The sequence below is a fragment of the Panthera tigris genome, chromosome B3, assembly GCF_018350195.1.
Source record: "Panthera tigris isolate Pti1 chromosome B3, P.tigris_Pti1_mat1.1, whole genome shotgun sequence".
NCBI lineage: Eukaryota > Metazoa > Chordata > Mammalia > Carnivora > Felidae > Panthera > Panthera tigris.
In genome coordinates this window covers 80,414,299-80,436,675 of record NC_056665.1, presented here as the reverse complement: position 1 = coordinate 80,436,675, position 22,377 = coordinate 80,414,299, and the positions used below count along the sequence as shown (strand labels likewise).

At 33.1% G+C, this 22,377-nt stretch overlaps 1 protein-coding gene across 7 annotated transcripts in view; it reads left to right on the top strand.

Moving 5' to 3' along the window:
• The window catches only part of STRN3 (striatin 3), a 105,636-nt gene that overhangs the window by 66,996 nt on the left and 16,263 nt on the right, over positions 1 to 22,377 (top strand). For 5 of the 7 annotated variants that reach the window (XM_042989516.1, XM_042989515.1, XM_015544701.2 and 2 more), the window contains exons 8-12: positions 3,077 to 3,187; positions 17,713 to 17,846; positions 19,212 to 19,387; positions 19,582 to 19,629; positions 19,927 to 20,048. In XM_042989516.1, the coding sequence (XP_042845450.1) occupies positions 3,077 to 3,187; positions 17,713 to 17,846; positions 19,212 to 19,387; positions 19,582 to 19,629; positions 19,927 to 20,048 (591 nt within the window). Of the gene's footprint in view, positions 1 to 3,076; positions 3,192 to 12,822; positions 12,960 to 17,712; positions 17,847 to 19,211; positions 19,388 to 19,581; positions 19,630 to 19,926; positions 20,049 to 22,377 lie in introns of all 7 variants that reach the window. The other 2 variants (XM_042989521.1, XM_042989517.1) reach the window with 2 other exon arrangements.

Genomic DNA, 22,377 nt, shown 5'->3' with positions numbered 1-22,377 from the left:
TGAGACTGAAACATCTTTAAAACATTTTAAGTTCTTTAGAAGGAAAGAACAAAATGGTTTAGGCAGTTTCTTTCCTTAACAAATGAAAACTGTCAAAGGATCTTTGCAGTGTTTCTGAATTTATCTTTTCTACTCAACAGGTTTTATATTCAGTTTTTCTAAAACAAAGAGGATGGATATACAGACATAACGTTTATTTAACTCATTTGCTTAAATTTGAATTTACTTAAATGGGAAGGTGGTGGTTTTGAGATTTAAATTATTGGGTAAAGGCAATTTTTTGGTATTTTTTTGGTTTGTTTTTAATAAGTAATGTATCCTAATGAAACATAACCCAATACATACCCACAGTGGATAATATGTTACTTTGTATGTCAGAAATCTGCTCAGATATATCAAATTTTGAAACCTTTTATCATGTAAAACTGCTGCTTTTAAGAGAGCTTTTAAATCCTGTTTTTTTCTCTTACCTACATTTGTAGTCTGAGTTTAATTTTGGTAGTTTTTAGTTTTTCTGCTAATCAAAAATGTTAGTGAGCTTTCTAAATTTGCTGTTTCTCTCATGGAGACTCAGCATTTTGAGCATGTTTGTTTTTTTTTTCCTCCAACTTGAAACTGTGATTTGTGGAAATGTATAGACTAAAAAAAAAATAATTAGTATCTGAATGTTTATATTTAAATATAATAGATAATTAAAGTATTGAATATATGCATAAAGTTGGTTATATTTTTATGTTACATTAAGTAGATTTATATAATTCCTCTACTTTGATAGTTAGCATTACCATAGAAGAATTTTATGTTTTTGTGGTTTTGAGTTGTTATGGGTCATTTTTTTGTGTGTGCATATTTGTGTTTCCTTTTAAACAAAAAAGTTCCCGTAACTGATTCAACCTCATTTCTTGGTATTTTTCCCCCCTAGATTTTTAAAAAACAGAATTAATATGTAGAAGATTATGCTGCCTCTTCCTTTTTGCTCTTAACTATTTCTTAAAAGCAATATCAAATCAGCTGTTACTTACCAGGCAAGTTTCAGGATGTTTTCTGAGCACATATGCATTCACCAACCTGTTCGTTGCACTGCCTTGAGTTAACCTTTGTTCTCTAGACTTTAGGTTATCTTGCAAGTAATACTTGTTTTTTTCCTTAGGCTTACCTGTTTATTTTCTTTTGCTTTTTTACTCCAGTACCCTTTGCTACTTTAATTACAGTTACTCACAGCTTTATTTTTTCTACAGAGGTCTTTGAAAAACTGGCTATCTTACTAAAATTTTAGATCCTGTGGAATTACTTACCACTTAAGATTTTTTTTTGTTTGCTTCTGTAGGTTTAAAATGTGTCCATTTGGCTTACTTTAAGTGGTCATTTTTAAAAGTAATTAATTGCTTCATTAAGATGAGTGCAAATGATTAATTCTTCATATCACTTTTTTTTTTTTTTTGGAGTCTTCAGTAAGTGCACAGAAGGACTTCTCATACAGCACAGTTTTCTGTAAACTTCATGATTAGAGTACACGAAAAGTGAATTTTCTGTTTAAATCAGTATTACTACATTATTACAAACAGTATTAAAATTTGCAGATTTGACAAATAATCTTACGTGTAAATTTCAGTCTCGAGCAACCTACTTTTAAGTAATTCAAGTTGGCAAATTAACTTAAAGTTTTGGATTAATCTTTTTATATACTGACTACCTAAGATTATAGGTATATCCATAAGGGAGAAAGTGATAATAATTGTAGTAGGAAAGGCCCAAGGTACAGTAAGTAATTGAATTTGTATGTGTCATTCAAATAGAGTTTCTTTTACTTACTAGATATAGCAATCTATAAAAGGGGAGGAAAAAGGCTATTTAATGTCCACTGAATATGGATTAAGTCAGTGAGGCCCAGGCAGTTTATAAGACTTGTGAGCTAAAATAATGAGTTACCAAAAATGTAACAAGTGTTTTTTCCCTAAAATCTTACTATTTTGTCAGTCTTGATTGACTTAGCCTATATGTTTTGGTATAATTTTTATTTAGTGACATGCTTATATAAATTCCTGGTTGTTACTCTTTTACAGAGTGTTAAACTTCCTAATAACGAGGCTGTTTTAGAACTAAACACATGAAGGAAAAGCCCATAATACTTAAAAGGAATTCTAATAGACTTACGTTTATTCTGCTTCTTTTTAATGCTGTTTCTTCTAGATTACCATAGAGTAAAATTTTTGCAGGCACAAGTATCTACTTAAAATAAATACAGATTTGTGATTCAGCTAAAATAGCTGAAGTTTCATCTTTAGCAGATGTACAGCAATGTATGTTTTCACTTTTCCATGCTTGTCACTGCTTTTATCTTACCCTAAAAAAAAATCAGCCCTAAAAAAATTCTTCAGTGGAATTTGAGTTTTGTTTTTTTGTTTTTTTTTGCTAATCTTAGTTGTAGACCAATGGAAGAAGGTAATGAGATATGGAACTATTTGGGTGGGGTGGGGGCCAAGGTGGGCTTCTCTGAATGCTTTGTATGTATTATTTGAGACATTGTATTTTGGAACTATATGTATGTATTATATTGGACTAGAATGCCTCTCCATTAGTATAGTTATCCCGTGCATGCAGAATCAGTGTGACAGAAGGTGCATGAGTATTTTCATCAATAAAATGGCACTGACCTTTCCAGCTTGCACTCTTATGAATAGTTCGCATGTAATTCATTCATTTGCTTTTATGATGCTGGCTGAATAATTTTTATTAACATTTTTATAAAGATGCAGTGATCTATTTTGTATAATGTTAGTTTTCTAATATAAGTCCGTTGAATATTAGTCATTGAAAGAATAATAACCTTCAAATTTGTGATTCATAGAAATGAAGCACCATTTAACTGTTAGTATTAACTGTATAGAAACTTGTGAGATGGGCTTTTAGAGTTTGAGCTGTGAATACCAAAACTGAAACTGCACCTTTAAAGTATTTTGGGTATATGCTGTTAGTACATTTTTATTATGATTATGTAAAGCTATAACAGTTAACTGCCAACAGCTTGCATTGCCAACTGCTGATTTTTTTTCTTTTAATAATATGCTGCATGTAGATAAAGATGACCTCTCCCCACCTACTGAGGTTTGGGATGTAGACCAGGGGCTAATAAGTAAACTGAAGGAACAGTACAAGAAGGAACGAAAGGGGAAGAAAGGGGTGAAGAGTAAGTGCAGATTCTATTATAATTTTTGTATACCAATCTTTGAGAAAAAAAAATTCTTCAACTCTGTGTTTTTTTTGTTTTTGTGTACTGGGCAACTAACTTTAAATTTTGTTGTATAATTAAAATTTATTTGAATATAATTTAGGATGTGTTATTAAATGCAAAATCATTTCAAATATGTTATTGAGGATGAAGGAAAGATTTCAAGGAAGGGTTTTTTGTTTTTGTTTTTTTAAGCTTTAAAAAGTTTACCAAATTGTAAGGAGTATTGGCCTTGGAATTAAAAGTAATAAAAATTTGTTCAGAAGGGAGAAAGTATAAATTTCCTTATTTTTTTAAGTATGATGTTACAGCTGTAATCAGCTCGTATCTAGGTTACATCTTTTAGTTTGGGAATCCTTAAATTTAGTAAATTCAAAAGACCTTTCCATTGTTACTGCTTTCTGGCCTTAATCCAACAGCAAACCAGGATGCAGCAGAAAAATCTCTCAGGTAATATTTTCTTGACTTCTGTAGCAGAAGGCCACAAGAAAGGTTTGTTTGGTCAGTGAGTGAGGAACATTTGGTACCTCATAGTATTTTTCACTGTATTGTGTCCAACCACTGTACTATAAAAGTATAAATTTAGCTACAGCACCTCTCAAATCATTCATTTCCATTTTGTGAATCGAACTTTAAGAACAGCCACATGAACGACATCTTCAGACCTTTGAGTATTAAATGAAGACACTTGAAACTTATTTTGGGGAAACTTTTTTGACTATGTCAAGGACAAAGTGAATAGCAAAGACTAAAACCATATAGGCATTCTGTCATATTCCTTTCTGTGGAACAGATAGATTAGTTTATAAAATAGCGAGTGTAGTGGAAATGGGTATAAGTTTTTTTCAGTAAAACTCTTTTAAATGGTTTAATTTATTGTGGAAGCTAATAAATGTGTTTTGGGGACTTTATCTGTTACACAATTTTCTTTTATAACATTATGCTAATTTGTTATGCATGTGAATGAAAACTGTTCTATAAGAAGTTTCAGATTATTCAATGAACTGCTTTTTGTATTTAAATAATTTAGTGCTGGGTAGGGGCTGTGTTCAGCTCTAACATCACTTGCCTATATAATTTAAGCATGTGTAGTATGAAATACTTTTCACATGACGACTATTGTAATACAGACACCATGACATTAGAATTTTGGGATTTAGGTCTTTTTTTTAATGAAATGAAGTAGTTTAATATTAGATTACTTATTTAATGTATGTTTTTCATGAACTGACTCATCTGCTGAAGGTTTCTTTCCAAAATGTTAGATAATGTTGCTTTAATTTAAAATAAATACATTTTTTTTCCCTGCTGTCATTAGATCTATACCTTTTTCAGGTTTAGAAAGAAGATAGAAGTTAATTTAAGGTCTCTTTTAGTTGTAGGCTTTAACTGTTTGTAAAAAATGGTTTTATGTTTTTAAAATATGTTTACTTATTTAAGAAGTATTAGAAACAAATGAACTGAAACTAAAATTCAAAACCCCCATAAAATTTTAATTTAATTAACTTTTAAAACTAGGATATATTATGAACAGTTTTGTTATTTGTCTATGTAGTTGACACTTCATAGAAGACATCATTTCATGTCAGTAAATGTTCCCGCTGTATAACATGTTTTCATTTGTTTTTTAACCAAAAAAAAGTACCCTGTTGTCAAATATAAGATTGGAGAACTATGTGAAGTAGACAAAAGGGGGTTGCTGTGATTAAATCAGGAGCTGGGCCCACAGAGCCATCATGCCTGAGGCTCTCATGTCTCAATACTGTTTCATTATCTAGATATGTGCTGTATTATTTAGCCAGGTCCTTTTAATTTTGATTTTATGTTGTTTTTTTCAAAAAAGGAACTTTGTTTATATAACCATAAAAATAACACATGATTGTTATTCAGACAGTATAAGAAGTATAATATATAGAAATAAAAGAAAAAATGAAAAACACCCGCAGACTTATTACCTAGAGATTAATATTTAGCAATCTATCTTTCCATGTTTTTCTAAGTATCTTTTTTTTTCATTTTTCAACAAGAATATCATTAAATTGTTTTTAAGTCATTTTTTCTTAATGCTTCACAGTCCTGTGAATGAAATACAATTTTAGTGGTTCCATAGTATTGTATTTTGTAGATTTAACCTGGCATCCATTAGTTAGACCTTCAGATTATTTCTCATTTTTAATGTTTTTATAAATGTCAAGTTACCTATATAAAGAGAAAGATATAAAGGTGAGGTTTCCAGCAAAATGTCTTAGTAACGAATTAGGAGATAATGTGTTTGTTTTTGCACTTTTCTGTGAATTTAAATTAAATCATTTTGTTCTTGAACGTAGAGTTCAATGTGAGCATATTGGCTCTGAATCCCTGATATGAAGATAAAACTTAATGGGGGAAAAAAAACCTCCTTTTTATTTTTTTAATGTTTATTGATTTTTGAAAGAGAGAGACAGTGTGAGCTGGGTAGGGGAAGAGAGGGAGGGAGACACAGAATCTGAAGCAGACTCCAGGCTCTGAGTTGTCAGCACAGAGACCAGTGCGGGGCTCGAACTCAGGAACTGTGAGATCATTACCTGAGCCAAAGTCAGACACTTAACCAACTAGGCTCCCCTACTTTTTAAATTGATGTATCATAACTTCTAATGTCTTAATCTAGGTAGATCATCATATGAATACAAAGATTAATTTTATGTGCAAAGGATAATTCATGAATTTTCTTATTCTTTTTAGCTATCTTTGTTGGATTTTATTCTGCTATTTTATCAGATATAGCTTTGTAAAAGGTAGAATAATTCATAAACTGAAATCTTTTGACTTCATTTCCTTTATCCCAAAATGTGAGTGAATTAGACCCACTGGACCATAGCACTACGTTTCTACAGATTTTTAGAGGGAAGAAAATTATTTGCTAATTTTAGCACATACATTCAGCAGATGTAATCCAACCTAAATGCATTTTTTTAATGAAAAAAAAAAGGTGAGCGTATCAACTTTTTAACTTTGTAAAAAGATTCAACCTTGATTTGACTCTTAATTGGAAAGAATTCTAAAATCCAAAGCTAAGAAACGAATGCGTGTCTTCTAACTTGTCTACTCCACTCTACCCTTTTCTTTCCACCTGAGGCAAAAGAAAATGACTTAAAAGTGACAGTTTTGCCTTAGATTGTAGATATAATTCAGTATTAATTTCATGTCATGCTAAGTGAGATATACTTAGGAGATACACTTTATCTGTTAATACTTTTTTTTAATAAAAAAATTTTTTTTAATGTTTATTTATTTTTGAGAGAGAGAGCATGAATGGGGAGGGGCAGAGAGGGAGACAAAGAATCTGAAACAGGCTCCAGGCTCTAGGCTCTGAGCTGTCAGTACAGAGCCTGATGGGGGCTCGAACTCACGGACAGTGTGATCATGACCTGAGCTGAAGTTGGATGTTCAACCGACTGAGCCACCCAGGCGCCCCTATCTGTTAATACTTCTAAAATCAAAGATCATGAAACTAAAGAGACTTGATGCAGTTATTTTGCTCTCTGACTTCCTAAGTGTTAAGCTTCCTTTTCTTTTTAACTTTTTATTTTGACATAATTTAATACTTAAGGGAAAGTGCTATTGCAAGAAAAGTGCAAAGAATTCCATGTAATTTTCACCCAGGTTCCCCACATGTCAATATTTTACCACATTGCTTTATTCTTTCCTCTCTATAAATACATGCATTTATTATTATGAACAGTTCAGAAAACAGGTTGTAACCGTGCTGTTCCTTAAATGCTTTAACATATGTTACCTGACCACAGAAACATTACCTAAGTGACCACAGTGCAGTGATGAAAATCAGGAAATTAATTGATGTAGTACTGTTATCTGCCCTACAACTCAGTTTTCTTTTATTCTTTAATAATTTCTTAAGTGTTCTATAATTGGCAAAGGGAGTCAAGGGGAAGGATCTAAATTAATTGTGTTAATATTTTGGTCTGGTATGATTTTTCTAGAAAAATTTTTGATGGTCTCCATTTTACTGTATTTCATACCTCAGTAAGAATGTGTAAGTAACAAAAATCAGAGTGTAGCATCTAGATTAAGTGTGAAGCATCTGAGGGGCACCTGGGTGGCTCAGTCGGTTAAGCATCTGACTTAAGCTCAGGTCATGATCTCACGGTTAGTGGGTTCAAGCTCTGCATCAGGCTCTGTGCTGACAGCTCATAGCCTGAAGCCTGCTTTGGATTCTGTATCTCTCTCTCTCTCTCTCTCTCTCTCTCTCTCTCTCTCTCTCTCTCTCTCTCTGCCCTTCCCCTGCTTGTGTCTCTCTCATAAAAATGAATAAACACTAAAAAATAAAAATTAAAAAAAGTGTGAAGCATCTGAAACCTTTATTTACAATATGAGGGAGGAGTTAAAAATCTTTTAAGATTTCCTTCGATTTTTGTCTTTTTCAACGTGGAAAGTTTAAATTGTGGATTATGGTGTATTTTCTTTTGATAGATGCTTTTATTCTATGCCCTTTTGTTACTCCTGTGCTATTTAAGACCTTTAAAATTGAAGCTTATTAAAATTAGATTATTTCGTATCTTTTCTTCAAGCGATTTATAGGCTTTTCCCATTTCAAAGATTCACATTCTGAGAATACATATGTTTACAGTTCTGGTTCTTAGTGAATGAACTTAGTTTTCCTAATGAGTGTCATTTGTTCCAACTTTCCGGTCTTTTCAGTGTATAGAATATGATTTTCATTCCCCTTCTTTCCTAGTGTTAATTGAATTTCTGTACATCTTTTGATTTGATTGTCAGTACATTGGAAAAGGGAAGTCTTTATTTTTTTCAGTATTTTTATTTTTATTTATTTATTTTTTTTCATTTTTTTTTTTTAACGTTTATTTTTGAGACGGAGAGAGACAAAGCATGAACGGGGGAGGGTCAGAGAGAGGGAGACACAGAATCTGAAACAGGCTCCAGGCTCTGAGCTGTCAGCACAGAGCCCGACATGGGGCTCGAACTCCCAGACTGCGAGATCGTGACCTGAGCCGAAGTCGGCCGCTTAACCGACTGAGCCACCCAGGCGCCCCTTCAGTATTTTTAAAATATAAATTATAAGTGAGTGTCCCTGGATTGTTTTCTCATTTTCATTTTTTTTTACATTTCCTATGAGTGTTTGTCACTTGTTCTTCCAGATCCAAGATGACAAACCATCACCAGAAAATGTAATAATTTTGTCAAGTCTGAATTTTGTCCAAATATCTGTATTTTGAACATTTTATCATTTAAGGAGAAATTATTCATTTGCAACAATAACATTTTGTAAGTGTTTCAAAACAACTTGGCACACACTATGAAATATCTTTGATATTTAAGCTGCTTCTGTCTAGGAGTATAGTATAAATTTGAAGAGCTCATAAAACAGTTCAGTATTCTCTTTTGCATCAAATCAGAGACAAAAAGCAGTTGTTTCATAGCAAAAGGGTGTGGTTGGTTTTATATTTCCTGCTTTAATTTCACATCTTTAAAACCAACCATTCACTTCATCAACTCAGATTTCTTTGTTTTTTGTCGTTCCCCCCCCCCCCCCCCCGCCCCGACCCTGAGAAAATACCTTAACTAATTCATTTTGACAAGGGTCAGAAAGTATCAGATTGATACTCTTTAGAGCAGTACTCTTTTTAAAACTACAGAATCCCTTTGTGGCTAAACTAGTTGATTTTCCTTATAATTGTGATGTTATTTTTTTAAGATGATATTTTATCATGTGAAAACTTTATTTTAGCTAGAATAATAGAAAGTAAAACAGATCTAGTAAACATGATATAAATCCTTATTTCAAAATTTTATTTATTTATTAAAGAGAGAGAGCACGCGAGAGTCAGTGGGGGAGGGGTAGAGAAAGAGGGAGACACAGACTCTGAAGCAGGCTCCAGGCCCTGAGCTGTCAGCACAGAGCCCAGCCTGGGGCTTGAACTCACAAACCTTGAGATCATGACCTGAGTCGAAGTCAGATGCTTAACTGACTGAGCCACCCAGGTGCCCCAGCTAAATCCTTATTTTAAAATAAACTTAACTTTTCCAGATTGCCTACTAACGGTTGCTTTCACTTCAGAATATAAGTTTTGATAAACACAGGGTGCTTTTGAGAAAAGGAAAATGTTAGATTCAGTTAAAAAAAAAAAAGTACTGTTTTATTTAGAATAATACAATCTATAGAAAGGTAAATTTCACACGTCCTGAATATGTGTGATTGAGAATATGTATAGGTTTAAAAACACTAACACAGCAGTCATCAGTTCATAGTTTGACTTACATGTGGCATAATTAGTATGTGTTTCATTGTCCTGTAATCTGTTTAGAGGATTGTGATTTGTATAGATTTGATGGCCATGGTTTAGGAGGTAGGTGGGTTGTTTTATAATTCATAGTAAAAAAATATGTTTTCCATGTTGTAAAGTTATTTTTCCTTCTGTGGAGTCCAATAGTAATTAAGAATCAGATTTTATTTAATAAATGCTTAATGAGTTTTCAATTAGGCCCTTGAATGTTTTTATAATGTGTATAGTATTGTTATACTAATACCTTTACAGTGTTCTCAATACTGCTAATTAGATTCAGATTTTTTACTTGAAATTGTATTTTGTTGCATTTATTATATTTAGGATCTCGGATAGATTTAGAAAGAGAATGAAGACACATTAAATTTGTATTTGAGGTGTATTCTACAAACTAGGGACTAAATAAGACATATCTGGTTATGAAATCTGCTTTGATCTTGTAGCAATTTTTGAGAAACTAGAATTAAAGCAGTGTTCTTACATCTTCTCCTGAACTTGGCACTATGCCACAAAAAGACTAATGTTTGTAGTAAAAAAAAAAAAAAAAAAAAAAAGTTATTACGTAATTTGGGTTCTTCAGTTTAAATAATAACTTTCATGTTATCTCCTAATTTCCTTTCCTTCCACATTTTTCAGTCTGTGTATTCAGGAAGATTATGACTTCACATCTGTAATAAAATCCTTTCTCATCTTTATTGTTTTTGACGTTACCTTTCATGAAATTATCTGTAAGGTAATATCTAATAAAGTCAAATGTTATGGTACATACAAGTATAATAAGAATGAGCAGGGAAAGGTCAGCAAAGGCTTCATAGAGGAGATGGAACTGGTTTGAAAGAATGGGTAGAATTGTGATAGGTTGAAGTGCATGTTAGAGGATAGAACTTTGTGTGTGTGTGTGTGTGTGTGTGTGTGTGTGTGTGTGTGTGTCTAGGAAGTGTTTACACTTTCCTGAAGAATAGCTGAGGACAAAATATGGAAGAAATAAACTTTAGTGAATATTGATACATAGGGAAACTGCTTTGACTTGAAAATCAGGGAGATTGTTGTCATGGAGCATTAAAAGATAAATAAGATTGGATAGGAAAAATAGGAACAGATCATGAAGCACATGCAAGATGAAGGACAAGATTTCAGTTATCTTTGATCCAAAGAATGTTGAAGTGCCACTTGTGGTTTCTGAGTAAAGGGTGATAATTGTGATAATTTTAGAAAATTCATTTGGCTATGGTATGCAAATTTGATTAAAGATAAATGGAACTGGGAGGTAGGAAAACTAGGAAATCTATGGCAGTAATTGATAAGAGTGAAAGCTTTTATTAGAATAAAGTCAACAGAAAGAGGAGATTAATCTGAAGAATAATAAAGGAGAATTCTTTTTAAAAACAGCACCCCCACCCCATTTTAAAAGTTGAAGAAGAATTGTTAAAATGTAGTGTAGAAGCTTAGAAAAGAAACCAGACCAATGGTGGCGACACTCATAAATGGGAAAGTTACAAAGGAGAGCTATTTTGTGAGTAAGGATAACTAACTTTTTTTTTAATTATTAAACCTTTTTTTTTATTAAATCTTTTTTTGTTTGTTGTGTTTTTCACATTACAGAGTGTGTGGGGAGGGGCAGAGGGAAAATGAGACAATCCCAAGCAGTCTCCATGCATGCCCTGGGCATGGAGCCCTGGGGCTTGATCCCACAACCCTGGGATCAGGACCCTAGCTGAAATCAAGAGTCAGACGCTCAACTGACTGAGCCACCCAGGTGCCCCTGGATAACATTTTTTTTTTTTCATGTTGAATTTAATTGATGGTTAGACATCCAGTTGGCAGTTTTTCATTTATTAGAGAATTTGCACTCACTTCAGTGTCACAGAGAAAATCCTCATCTAAATCTCCATGGTAATTATCTTAGAAAATTGAGACTATTTGACATATTGCATACCTCCATCCAGGAGTAGAGATACTTTTTAAGAAGTTAGGGATTACTGTTAAGCCAATAAATGTGTAAGATTTCACCAATTTACATTAAGTGTTAATACCTCACTGCGTAGCATTCTGTTAGGGAGGGATACACAGATGAATGATAATTCCTGTAGAGTTACTGATACTCTTTTTAAAAATTTTTTTTAAATGTTTATTCATTTTTGAGAGAGAGTGTGACAGAGATGAGAGAGAAAATGAGCAGGGCAGGGGCAGAGAGAGGGGGAGACACAGAATCTTAAGCAAGCTCCAGGCTCTGAGCCGTCAGCACAGAGCCTGACTTGGGGCTTGAACTTAGCAACTATGAGATCATGACCTGAGCCAAAGTCAGAGCCTTAACTGACTGAGCCGCCCAGGTGCCCTTAGAGTTACTAGTATTTTAATACCCATAGTGAAATTTAATAATTATACAGCTGTCCAGTCCATTAATGTAAATACAGGGTCATGATGTGTGACCTTGGGTTTGCCTGTTTTAATTGTTTTACTTGATATTAACTTATAATATTTTCTTTTGTTTTTCCAAATTATTTTTTCTGACATTCTTGAAGCTATTTTCTTTCAAAATTATGAGAAACAGTTCTGTCATTTCTGAAGTTCAGAATTAAAAAGATCCCACAGTACTGCAGATGCTTTTGAGTTTTATATATTTTGGCCTGAATTTTCCAGGCTACAGCTGAAATTCTCCCCTTAAATTTACAGCCTATGACAGTGTTGACTTTTCATACTGAGAATCTCAGCTCATGGATAAATTAGGCTTTGCAAATTTGGGAAAATGAAGCAAATTTTTGAGAAAAATTGTGGTTAATTTGTTAATGACACATTTGTGTAAATATGGTAGGAAAATATTCACATAAACACCAGGGAAAGTTAATTGTAGCACTCTTATAAAAATCATGTGTACTTATTTCTTGGTTAACTTTTTAAGATAGTTAAATTGGAAAACAGTCATGTTTTATTCTGTGATTTGTTAAACTTTAATCTTAAATACCAAAATTTCCTTTTGTTTTAAGAGTACCTTCTGTGTCTTTGAGCTTACAGAACTTTGGTTGAGTGACCGAATACTCAGTTTTATACTTAGATATAAAACATAGTGAATATCTGTTTCTCTACAGAAATTGTGAATGTATTAAGTATTTAAATCTTTTTAATATTTCTGGAGGGATGGCTTGGAAAATTGAAGACATTTAATTATTTGAGATTTTTATAACTAGAACTTCTTTCAAAAAGCCTGTTTTGTTAGTAAATTAGTTTTAAAGGCTGCTAGCAAGTCAGGCAGTAGCCAATAAATGAACCTATACTGCTGACATTAATTTATAGGGTCAGCAGGACAAAACTCTATCACAAGATAGCTGATCTGGGAGATAAGCTGCCCCTTATCCCTTCACGAATGATTAGTCAGTCTAGTTCAGCCTCTATTAGAATGACTGATCATGAAGTTGTAAGAGCAAAGGAAGGTACAAAATTTAGCTACCAGGTTTATTTAAATTACAAAAGACATTAATTCCAAAATAACATCTACTTAATATTGTGAAATTTGCTGCTGTTTTAAAATGCTGAAGATCAGCTTATATAATCTTCATAGAAGGTGTTGGGCAAGCTCTTGGTATAATTGTCTTAGGGATTTTGGAATTTTTGGCTTTTATGTCTGCATATTTTATTTTTGTTTTTAATGTTAGATGGAGTTGTTTCTGCCGGTCAATTCAGAGTACTTTCCTGAAATCTAACTTTAGCTTACAGATCTAATAGCACGAACACAGTAGTTTAAAAAAGGAGTTTAAATAGTACATATTGGGAAAAAACTAGTCATTTTGTCATTTTGCTTGAATTTAGCTACTGATAATGTAACTACTGCTTTTTTAGGAGACAACTAAATGCCAAACATTTACTGGGAACTTTATATATATAATTTCTAAAAATATATGGAACAAACGGCCAATTTAATTATTCTAGAAAAAGGTAACAGCATTATTGTTTAACTTGGTACCAAAGATATTCTTACCTAGTAATGAATTTTCTAAAATGTGCCTAAGCTAGAAATGTGTAGGAAATGAAAGTACTGCTTAAGGCATTTTTACCAAAATTGATTATAGCAGAAAATCTATAGATGTATTTGAATCACTTAGAAATCTAGGTCTAGGTAGTTATAATTCTAAGTAATGAGACTGAATTCTTGCCAGAGGTTTATTGTGATATAGGATAATTCAGTATCTGATAATTTGGCCTATAGACTGCATTTCATTGTTGTTTCTGCTTTTGCTGTATAAGGGAGTTTGATGCCCCAGTTAAATGTTTTTGAATACCTCTTTTTTTTTTTTTTAAGTATTCTCAAGTAGCACATTTTTCATACAGTTAAATAATTTTGCATTTTTCCTTATAGTCATCTCTGCATGTAATATTTACCATTCATCATAAACTGTAAGAAAATTTAAGGTAGAATAAAGAAAATCTCTAAAATAATAAAACCAAAACAAAATACATTAAAGCATGAAAAATAGCAGTGTATTGATTTTTCCAGATCCAGATTTTTCCAGATCTCTATTTTCCTGTTTTACTTTAAGAGGTGTTTTCTTTTCTTTTTTTATGTTTGTTTATTTTTGAGAGAAAGAGCATGTGCTAGAGCAGGGTAGGGGCAGAGAGAGAGAGGGAGACCGAGGATCCAAAGTGGCTCTGCACTGACAGCAGAGAGCCTGATGCGGGGCTTGAATTCACGAAACCATGAGATAGGACCTGAGCTGGAACCAAGAGTCGGACACAACCTACTGAGCCACCCAGGCACCCCTGTATATGTGTCCTTTTTAAAGGAAAAATTTAGGTCAGTAATCTGACTCTTTCTTAATGGTAGGAGGAGGAGGGGGCCAGTAAGCACAAACCTAATTACACATTTTAAAGGGTAAATTTTTAGAGTTTGTTATTTAAAAAAGTTGCAAATCACCTTGGACTTAGAGCTAAGACGTGAACATTAGAGTTCATAACCTCTTGTTTCAGTGGCAGTCTCCAACTTGATGCTTTCCTGTTGAATTCCATGTCATATTGCAAATATTTATAAAGACAGAATGTTTTCAGCCAGACCATTAAAAAAAAAAAAACAAAACGTAACCAGTCATTGGTAGATTTTCAGGCTTTTTGGTATTTTAAAGTGTATTTATTATTTTGAGAGAAAGAACGTGAGCGAGTGGGTGGGTAGGCACCCAAGCGGGTGTAGGGGCAGAGAGAGAGAGGAGAGAGAGAATCCCAAGCAGGCTCCTCACTGTCAGCACAGAGCCTGCTGCAGGGCTCAGTCCCACAAACCATGAGATCATGACCTGGCCAAAATCGAGAGTTGGATGCTAACCAGCTAAGCCACCCAGGCGCCCCTTTATTTTTATTTCTATTTTATTTTTATTTTTTAACGTTTTTATTTATTTTTGAGACAGAGACAGCATGAGCGGGAGAAGGGCAGAGAGAGAGAGGGAGACATAGAATCAGAAGCAGGCTACAGGCTCTGAGCTGTCAGCACAGAGCCTGGTGTGGGGCTCGAACTTGTGAACTTGGAGATCATGACCTGAGTTGAAGTTGGACGCTTAACTGACTAAGCCACCAGGTGCCCTGCCCCTTTATTTTTAAATGCTTATTTTATTTTAGAGAGCAAGCAGTTTGGGGAGGGGCAAAGAGAGAGGGGGACAGAATCTGAAGTGGGCTCTGCTCTGACAGCAGAGAGCCTGATGTGGAGCTAGACCTGACGAACTCTGAGATCATGACCTGAGCTGAAGTCAGATGCTTAACCGAATGACTTAATAGTGATCGTTCTAAATAAAGATTTAAAATATACAGTGACACCACTGACGTAAATGGGATCAATTATTGCGCTGTGATCTTTAGGTTTGATAAAACTGAAGAAAGGAAGAGGTTTTTTTGATATATGAGCTACTGGTTTCCTTGGTCCGTTGTGTCCATACAAAGGAGAATTAGTTCTAGAAGTATGAAAAGAACCTTGTTGTAAGATCCCATTGTGTAGACCTTAAGATTTCAAAAAAAGGAAATGCAATAATAAATAATACTAGTATTCTTAAGTTGCTTGATGAAATCTCTTAGGTTATCTGAGTATTTACTGTGATTACTGTATGCCCCAGTGATGGGTCGTTATGGAAAGTAGTAATACAGCTTAAAATAATTCTTTCAGGGGCACCTGGGGAGCTCAGGTGGTTAAATGTCCATCTTTAGCTCAGGTCATGATCTCGCAGTTCATGGGTTCAAGCCCTGCATCGGGCTCTGTGCTGACAGCTTGGAGCCTGGAACCTGCTTCAGATTTTGTGTCTCCCTCTCTCTTTGTCCCTCCCCACTCACGCTCTGTCTTTCTCAAAAATAAACATTAAAAAAAATTTTTTTTAGTACTTCTTTTAGATAGATACATATGTAATGCTGAATGAACAATATAGCTTGCTGTATGTAAGTAAATATATGTATATAGAGAGAGATGGAGAAATGTAGTAATGTGTTTAATTAGAAATGGTTAAAAGTAGTTAATACTGCCCAGGCACTTCCTTTTACATGCCCCTAAATTTGTCAAAAGCTAATCAGCAATGTCTCTGCAAAAAGACTATATGTAATAATGCAAAATAATTTGTTACTATGTTAAAAATGATTTACTGGGCTTTTATTCAAGATTTGTGTTAATGAGTGTGTAATTGTGAGTGGGAGGAATTGTGGCATTTTGTTCTAACTTGTCTTACAAACAAATTATGAGATTAAAAGAAAAATAATGCCCTTAAACAGGCTAAACATGCTTTGAGAAAATATTGTCTAATGAAAACCTAATTTATTTTATAGTTCATTGCAGCTTCTGATATTACCAATAATTGCATACTAGGTATTGGTAGGAAGGATCAGTACTATAATCAATAAGCATAATCATTGCAAGATTAAATACTACTAGCATACCTGTGTATATTTTCTGTCAGATTCACTCTAGATTGGTTGCTCACTCACAGCTTCATTTTAGTATTGTCATCATTTAGGACCCTATTTGAGTCAAACTGTATAGTTTACTTTGATATTTTAGCTTGATTTGAGAAATACTAAAATAAGACATTCTAAATAGAGATGAATTTTATTTTTGCAGTAGTGTATATTTAGGAGAAGTTGACTTGTATCTTACAATTATTTTCTGTAGTATTGGTGATGACCGACAAATTTCATTACACCTGTGATGCTTGTAGTGTATTAAGTTGATATCATCATTTTTCATAGGAACTTTTCAGAATTAATAATTAGCTTGAGTTTTTATATGATGTTTCTCTTTTGAATTTTATCATGAATTTTAAATGTGTTTTGATATGTTGAGTTGTTTTGTATTACAATGACATGTACTTTTCCTCCTCTTGCATTTTCAGATTAAAATTTTGCTTTCAAAGCATGTATGAAATAATGAGAATTATTGCTTATACTGTAACTGTTGGAGCAAAATATTTATAAAATAGTATAGTTATTCTGATTATGGCAGTTTGATTTTAATTGATCAAAGTAACAAATTTAAAGTTCTATAGTTAATATAGAGTAGTTGTTTTTAGAAGTATGGTAAATAAAAGGAAAGTTAAAATAAAAAATTATAGTCAAAGCTTGAAAACTGGAAGGCATTCTGAACATCACATGGATTAATTAACCTTTTATGGAAAGGAAGCTGACATTGTTGGTTGTAGAACTGCCCTTTTCCTAGAACATTGCTGTTCCTGGAGTAATCTGAGCAATGTAAGGCTTCATTTCGATAAACTTACAAACTCGATTGCAGACTAGAAACCATTTACATTTGAATGCTTACATTAATTTTTATCAGGGACTAGAATACCTAGCACTTCTAAGCAAATATGATCCAAAGCAAAAGGACTTAACAAGCTGTAACATTTAAAAAATAGTATAGTTATAATTGTACAAAAGTGAAAAGTGATTTAAATAGACAAAGCCTTTGTGCCCCCACGTCCCGTCCTGGAATAATATATCTAGTGCATATTTGATTTGTGGAAGATTATGTTGCAGTTTATAAATATGCAAATAAACATTTGTTTATTACTACTCAGTAATAGGATTTTTTGAGTGGAAGAAATAGGAGGGAAGTGGGAAAATAAAAATTAATTATATTAATATTGTAACTGTTAAGTGCTTACATTTCCCCCACAATATTGTCTTGTACTGTATGATTTTTCAGCATTTAAGAAGCGGTTTTGTTCTTTATAGCTGAACCAATAACGTTTCCATCTGGAGGAGGCAAGTCATTTATTATGGGTTCTGATGATGTTTTGTTAAGTGTACTGGGCCTTGGAGACCTTGCAGACTTGACGGTAACAAATGATGCAGACTATAGTTATGATGTAAGTGCAGTTTTATTTTTAATTTTTTAATGATTTAATAGAAGGCTCCTTATTTTTTTTGGAAACACTTATAAAACAGAATTAATGTCAAGGTGCATGGAAAAGATAAGTTTAAGTGTGTCAGTATGTTGATTTGAAGTGACGTAGTTTTTCTTTTGTAACTACTTGCCTTGTGGTGTTTAAATTTTTCTTAGGTATTGTGGTGGATTAGCTAGAAGTTTGGGGTGATTGATTACCTTATAATATTGGTTGATAAGTATCTATCTTGAGTAGTCAACTCTCAATTATCTACTCAAATTAAGCCATATTATGGTGTTAACAAGAGAAAAATAGGTAACCTGAATCACTTGCCTTCAGGATACTTCTTAAAAATTATGTTTTATTTTTAAACTTTTATTTTTTTAAGGATAATGTTAAAGTTAGCTTGCCATTTCCTGAACACTTACTTAGTCCTTCATTTGAGGGATGGGGAAAGGATGGAGATTGGATGGGAAGGATAGTGTTTAGAGGTGAAACTAGTCTTGAACTAAATTTTTTATAGACAATAAACACTCAATTGAGAGTTAACTATACTTGTTTAGATTTTGTATGAATGAATTTGCAGTTTTTCAGCAAATTAAATTTTTCCCTTTTATAACAAACTCCTTTTTTCTACATGTTATACTTATGTTTTACCTATATTAGCATGCTTTTAGAGACATCAGCCTTGGTGGGCTGGATTATTATTCTCATTTATATTTTCAAAGTATATAAGCAACTAAATTCTAGTAAACTTTTGACTACTTTAGAAGTGGTTTCACAGCCTATCTTTACAGATGGAGAAATGAAGGTAAAAAGATTAACCTCGTACCAATATCAACAATGATAATAAAGATAAGATGACAATATTCTTTAAGTGTCTTTAGTTCAGACTTTTGGAAAGTATCTTAATCTGCTGCCTTTAAAATTTTCACATGCTAATTTTCCAAATGACAACTGTATTATTAATACTGTTCTCTTGGATTTTTGGTAGTAATTTATATAATTTTTATTGTTTCCATGTAAAACATTGCAGCATGGTAATTTTTTTGTTCTCATCTCACATTTAATAGGACCTTTGGGTTTAGCCTGATGATTAGGTAAAACAGATTAAGAAACTCTTCATTTGATATAGGTATTTGAAAGCTAATTGAAGTTATTCTTCTTAGTATCATTTGTTAAATGATAAAGGTTGGTTATCAAGTTTTTAAGGTACATTAAATTTCCACTGGACATTTTATCAAAGCAGTTTAATATGTATATTTTAAACACGCCAAAACACACGAAACTCCACATGCCTATGAATTTACTACTTTTACCACTTAATATTGGACTCTTTCTTTGTAGTTGCCTGCCAATAAAGATGCCTTTCGAAAGACATGGAATCCCAAGTATACACTACGTAGCCATTTCGATGGAGTACGGGCATTAGCTTTTCATCCTGTAGAACCTGTGCTGGTTACTGCCTCTGAGGACCATACTCTGAAACTTTGGAACTTGCAAAAAACAGTTCCTGCCAAAAAGCAAGTATTTTCATATTAGCCTGTCTTTTTTTTTTTTTCTTCCAAATTTGCTAATAATTATAAGCAATTATTCTTCTTTGTCATCCTATTTATGCATTCATTTGATCTTACCTAATGATTCCTGAATGTCAGCCAGTGATTTGAAGTTATTTAATTACCTTCTCCTCCCCCACCCTTGTGTTCTCCTCTTTTAGGAGTGCCTCTTTAGATGTAGAGCCTATCTACACATTTAGGGCCCACATGTAAGTTTTATTGAATTTGTATTTAAATTAACAGCCATAGTTATTGTTCACTATTTTTTATCAATCTTCAAACCTTGTAATTTTCTCATAATGTTTGCTTTTTATTAGAAAATATATTAGTTGGGTAGTATTTTGATTAATAATTGTATTAGTGAGAATATAATCAGTACTATTCAAGTTTACACGTTTATTTTAAACAGTTTTTAGATATCATGTAAATTTAGAGGTTGGGGGAGTATGGATTTGAGTTTCTTCTTAGGCTTCATAAGTAATTTTTTCCTTCTTTTCCTATAATAGTGGTCCTGTTCTATCACTAGCTATTAGTTCTAATGGAGAACAGTGTTTTAGTGGTGGTATAGATGCAACCATCCAGTGGTGGAATATGCCTAGCCCTAACGTGGATCCATATGATACATATGGTAAGTAAAAGACTTGAAACATTTTTTAAGTGAATGGAGCTGACAAAATATTATTATAAGGTTGTTTAAACATGTATCGGTCTCCTCTTTTAGCTTTCATTTAATGTGCTTTGTTAAAGAGAAAAATTAAGAAATATTGTGCCACGGAATATTTAAGCCTGTGAATTGGTACTTTATTGTGTCTGAAAATAAAAAACTATGTTTTTTAAAACGTCAGTTTTAGTACTAGCTAACAAAAAGGAAGAGAATAAAATTTAATAAAAAGAATAATATATTAAACTATTTTAATCTATTAAAAAATAGTTTATGTAGTTCAAAACTATTGGCAGAAGACAATAGAAACTAATAGGCACATTCGTTGTGTAAATCAGGGCAATTTTTTAGAGGACAAAAAATTTCTTAATTAAAAAAAAACCTTTTACTCATAAATGTCACTTTAGAATATGTCCCACAGAAATACCTGTATATGTATTCAAATATATTTATAAGGGCAGTGTTTGCAATTACAAAAAAAATAAAATTAAATGAATATTTATTAGTTTGAGAATGGCTAAATAAACAATGGTCTACTTAATGTTTGGTTCATTCAAAAAGAATTCAAGAGCTCCTTGGTCTTTTTATTTAACATACACTTGGTGCCTTAATTTGCCAAGTAGAGTGTTAAGTACTACATCAAGAAATAAGAATTAGTCCAATGGAAAAGACAGACATTAAGTAAATAAATAAGGGGGTGGAGTCTGTGGTTAAAAATTATGGTAAGTGGTATGAAGATACAGTACTATGAAAGAGTGACAGAATCTTGAGATGTAGTCCAAAATAGTGACATTTAAGCCAAGGAGAATAGCTTAGGGGTGGGAGAAGTGGAGAAAAGAATACTAATGTAAAGTTCTAATGTAATGCTCTAGTAGAGTAGGTGAGAGATGATGTTTCCAAGATCATAGTGGCGATAAACCAGTTGGTAGCAAAGCAGTTGGTGAAAAATGAATTTATGATATATTGGGGAGGTAAGGTAGAATAAGCAGAATCTACTGAAAAATTGGATTGAGTAGAGAAATTGATGGATAAGTGATTCTTGATTTTGTTACTTTTTAAAACAGCTTTATTGACATTCACATATGATAAAATTCACCCTTGTTAAGTATACAGTTCAGTGGTTTTTACTATATTCACAGGGTTATGCGGCCATTACCACTATCTAATTCAGAACATTTTTACCACCACTCTGTATTTTTTGACATGAGCAATTGAGTATATAATGGTAACATATTGAAATGGGGGCAGAACAGTTGTAAGAAGATTAAAGGTGAGTTCGGTTTTTAGGCATGTTAAGAAATGGCATATCAAGTAATTATTATCAAGATATTAATACAGGGAGAGCATGTTGTGTAGGGCATGAAGAGAAGGCAAAGTCCTGAGCAACTCTGACATTGGGAGAGTGACTACAGCAAGAGAACCAACAAAGGAAACTGAGGAAGGAAGAGGTGCAGGACAATGGGATCTTGGAAGCATACCAAAAGAAAAAGCCATTTTGAGAAGAAGGAAGCATTCTGCACTTTGAAATGTTGCTGAGAAGTATAATAATAAGAGGATAGAAAGGTTCCTTTTTGTAAGTGTCAAATAGGTCACCCAGGTTTTAGCTGGCTGGAGGTTGGATACTGGGATTAAGACCAGAAGGTAAAGGGACCTCTGGGCAACTTTTCAGGGCACACTCTGAATGAAAAGCAGTGTGATGAGAGTAACAAAGAAATCTTCAAAGAAAGAAAAATTTTTTAAACTTGCTAGAAGAGAATTCATCATTGGTGATTTTAGCAAGGATTGTTTTGGTGTAGTGATGGTATCAGAAACCAGATTAGACTGATTGAGAGAGTGAATGAGAGATAAAAAGCATAATTATTTAATATGCCTTTCGTGTTGGTCTCTTGGAATGGTGATATAAGGTTAAGGTTTTTCTTTAAGTCAGGAGATTCTGGAGCATATTTGTTTGCTGTGGTAATGATCCCAAGGAGAAGGAGAATTATTGTATAGTAGGGAAACTGTCATCATGAAAGCAACTTAGTGAGTTGAATGGAATCCAGAATATACGTGATAGAATTAGCCTTTGATAAGAAGGAGAACAATTCCTGGGGTGCCTGGGTGGCTCAATCCAACTTCAGTTTAGGTCATAATCTCACAATTCCTGAGTGCGCTGACAGCAGAGAGCCCACTTTGGATCCTCTGTCACCCTGTCTCTCTTCCCCCTCCCTTCTCTCTTTCTCATTCAAAAATAAACATTTTTTTTTAAAAAAGGAAAATTCCTTACTTCCTATATGGAAGCAAGGAGAAGATGGCT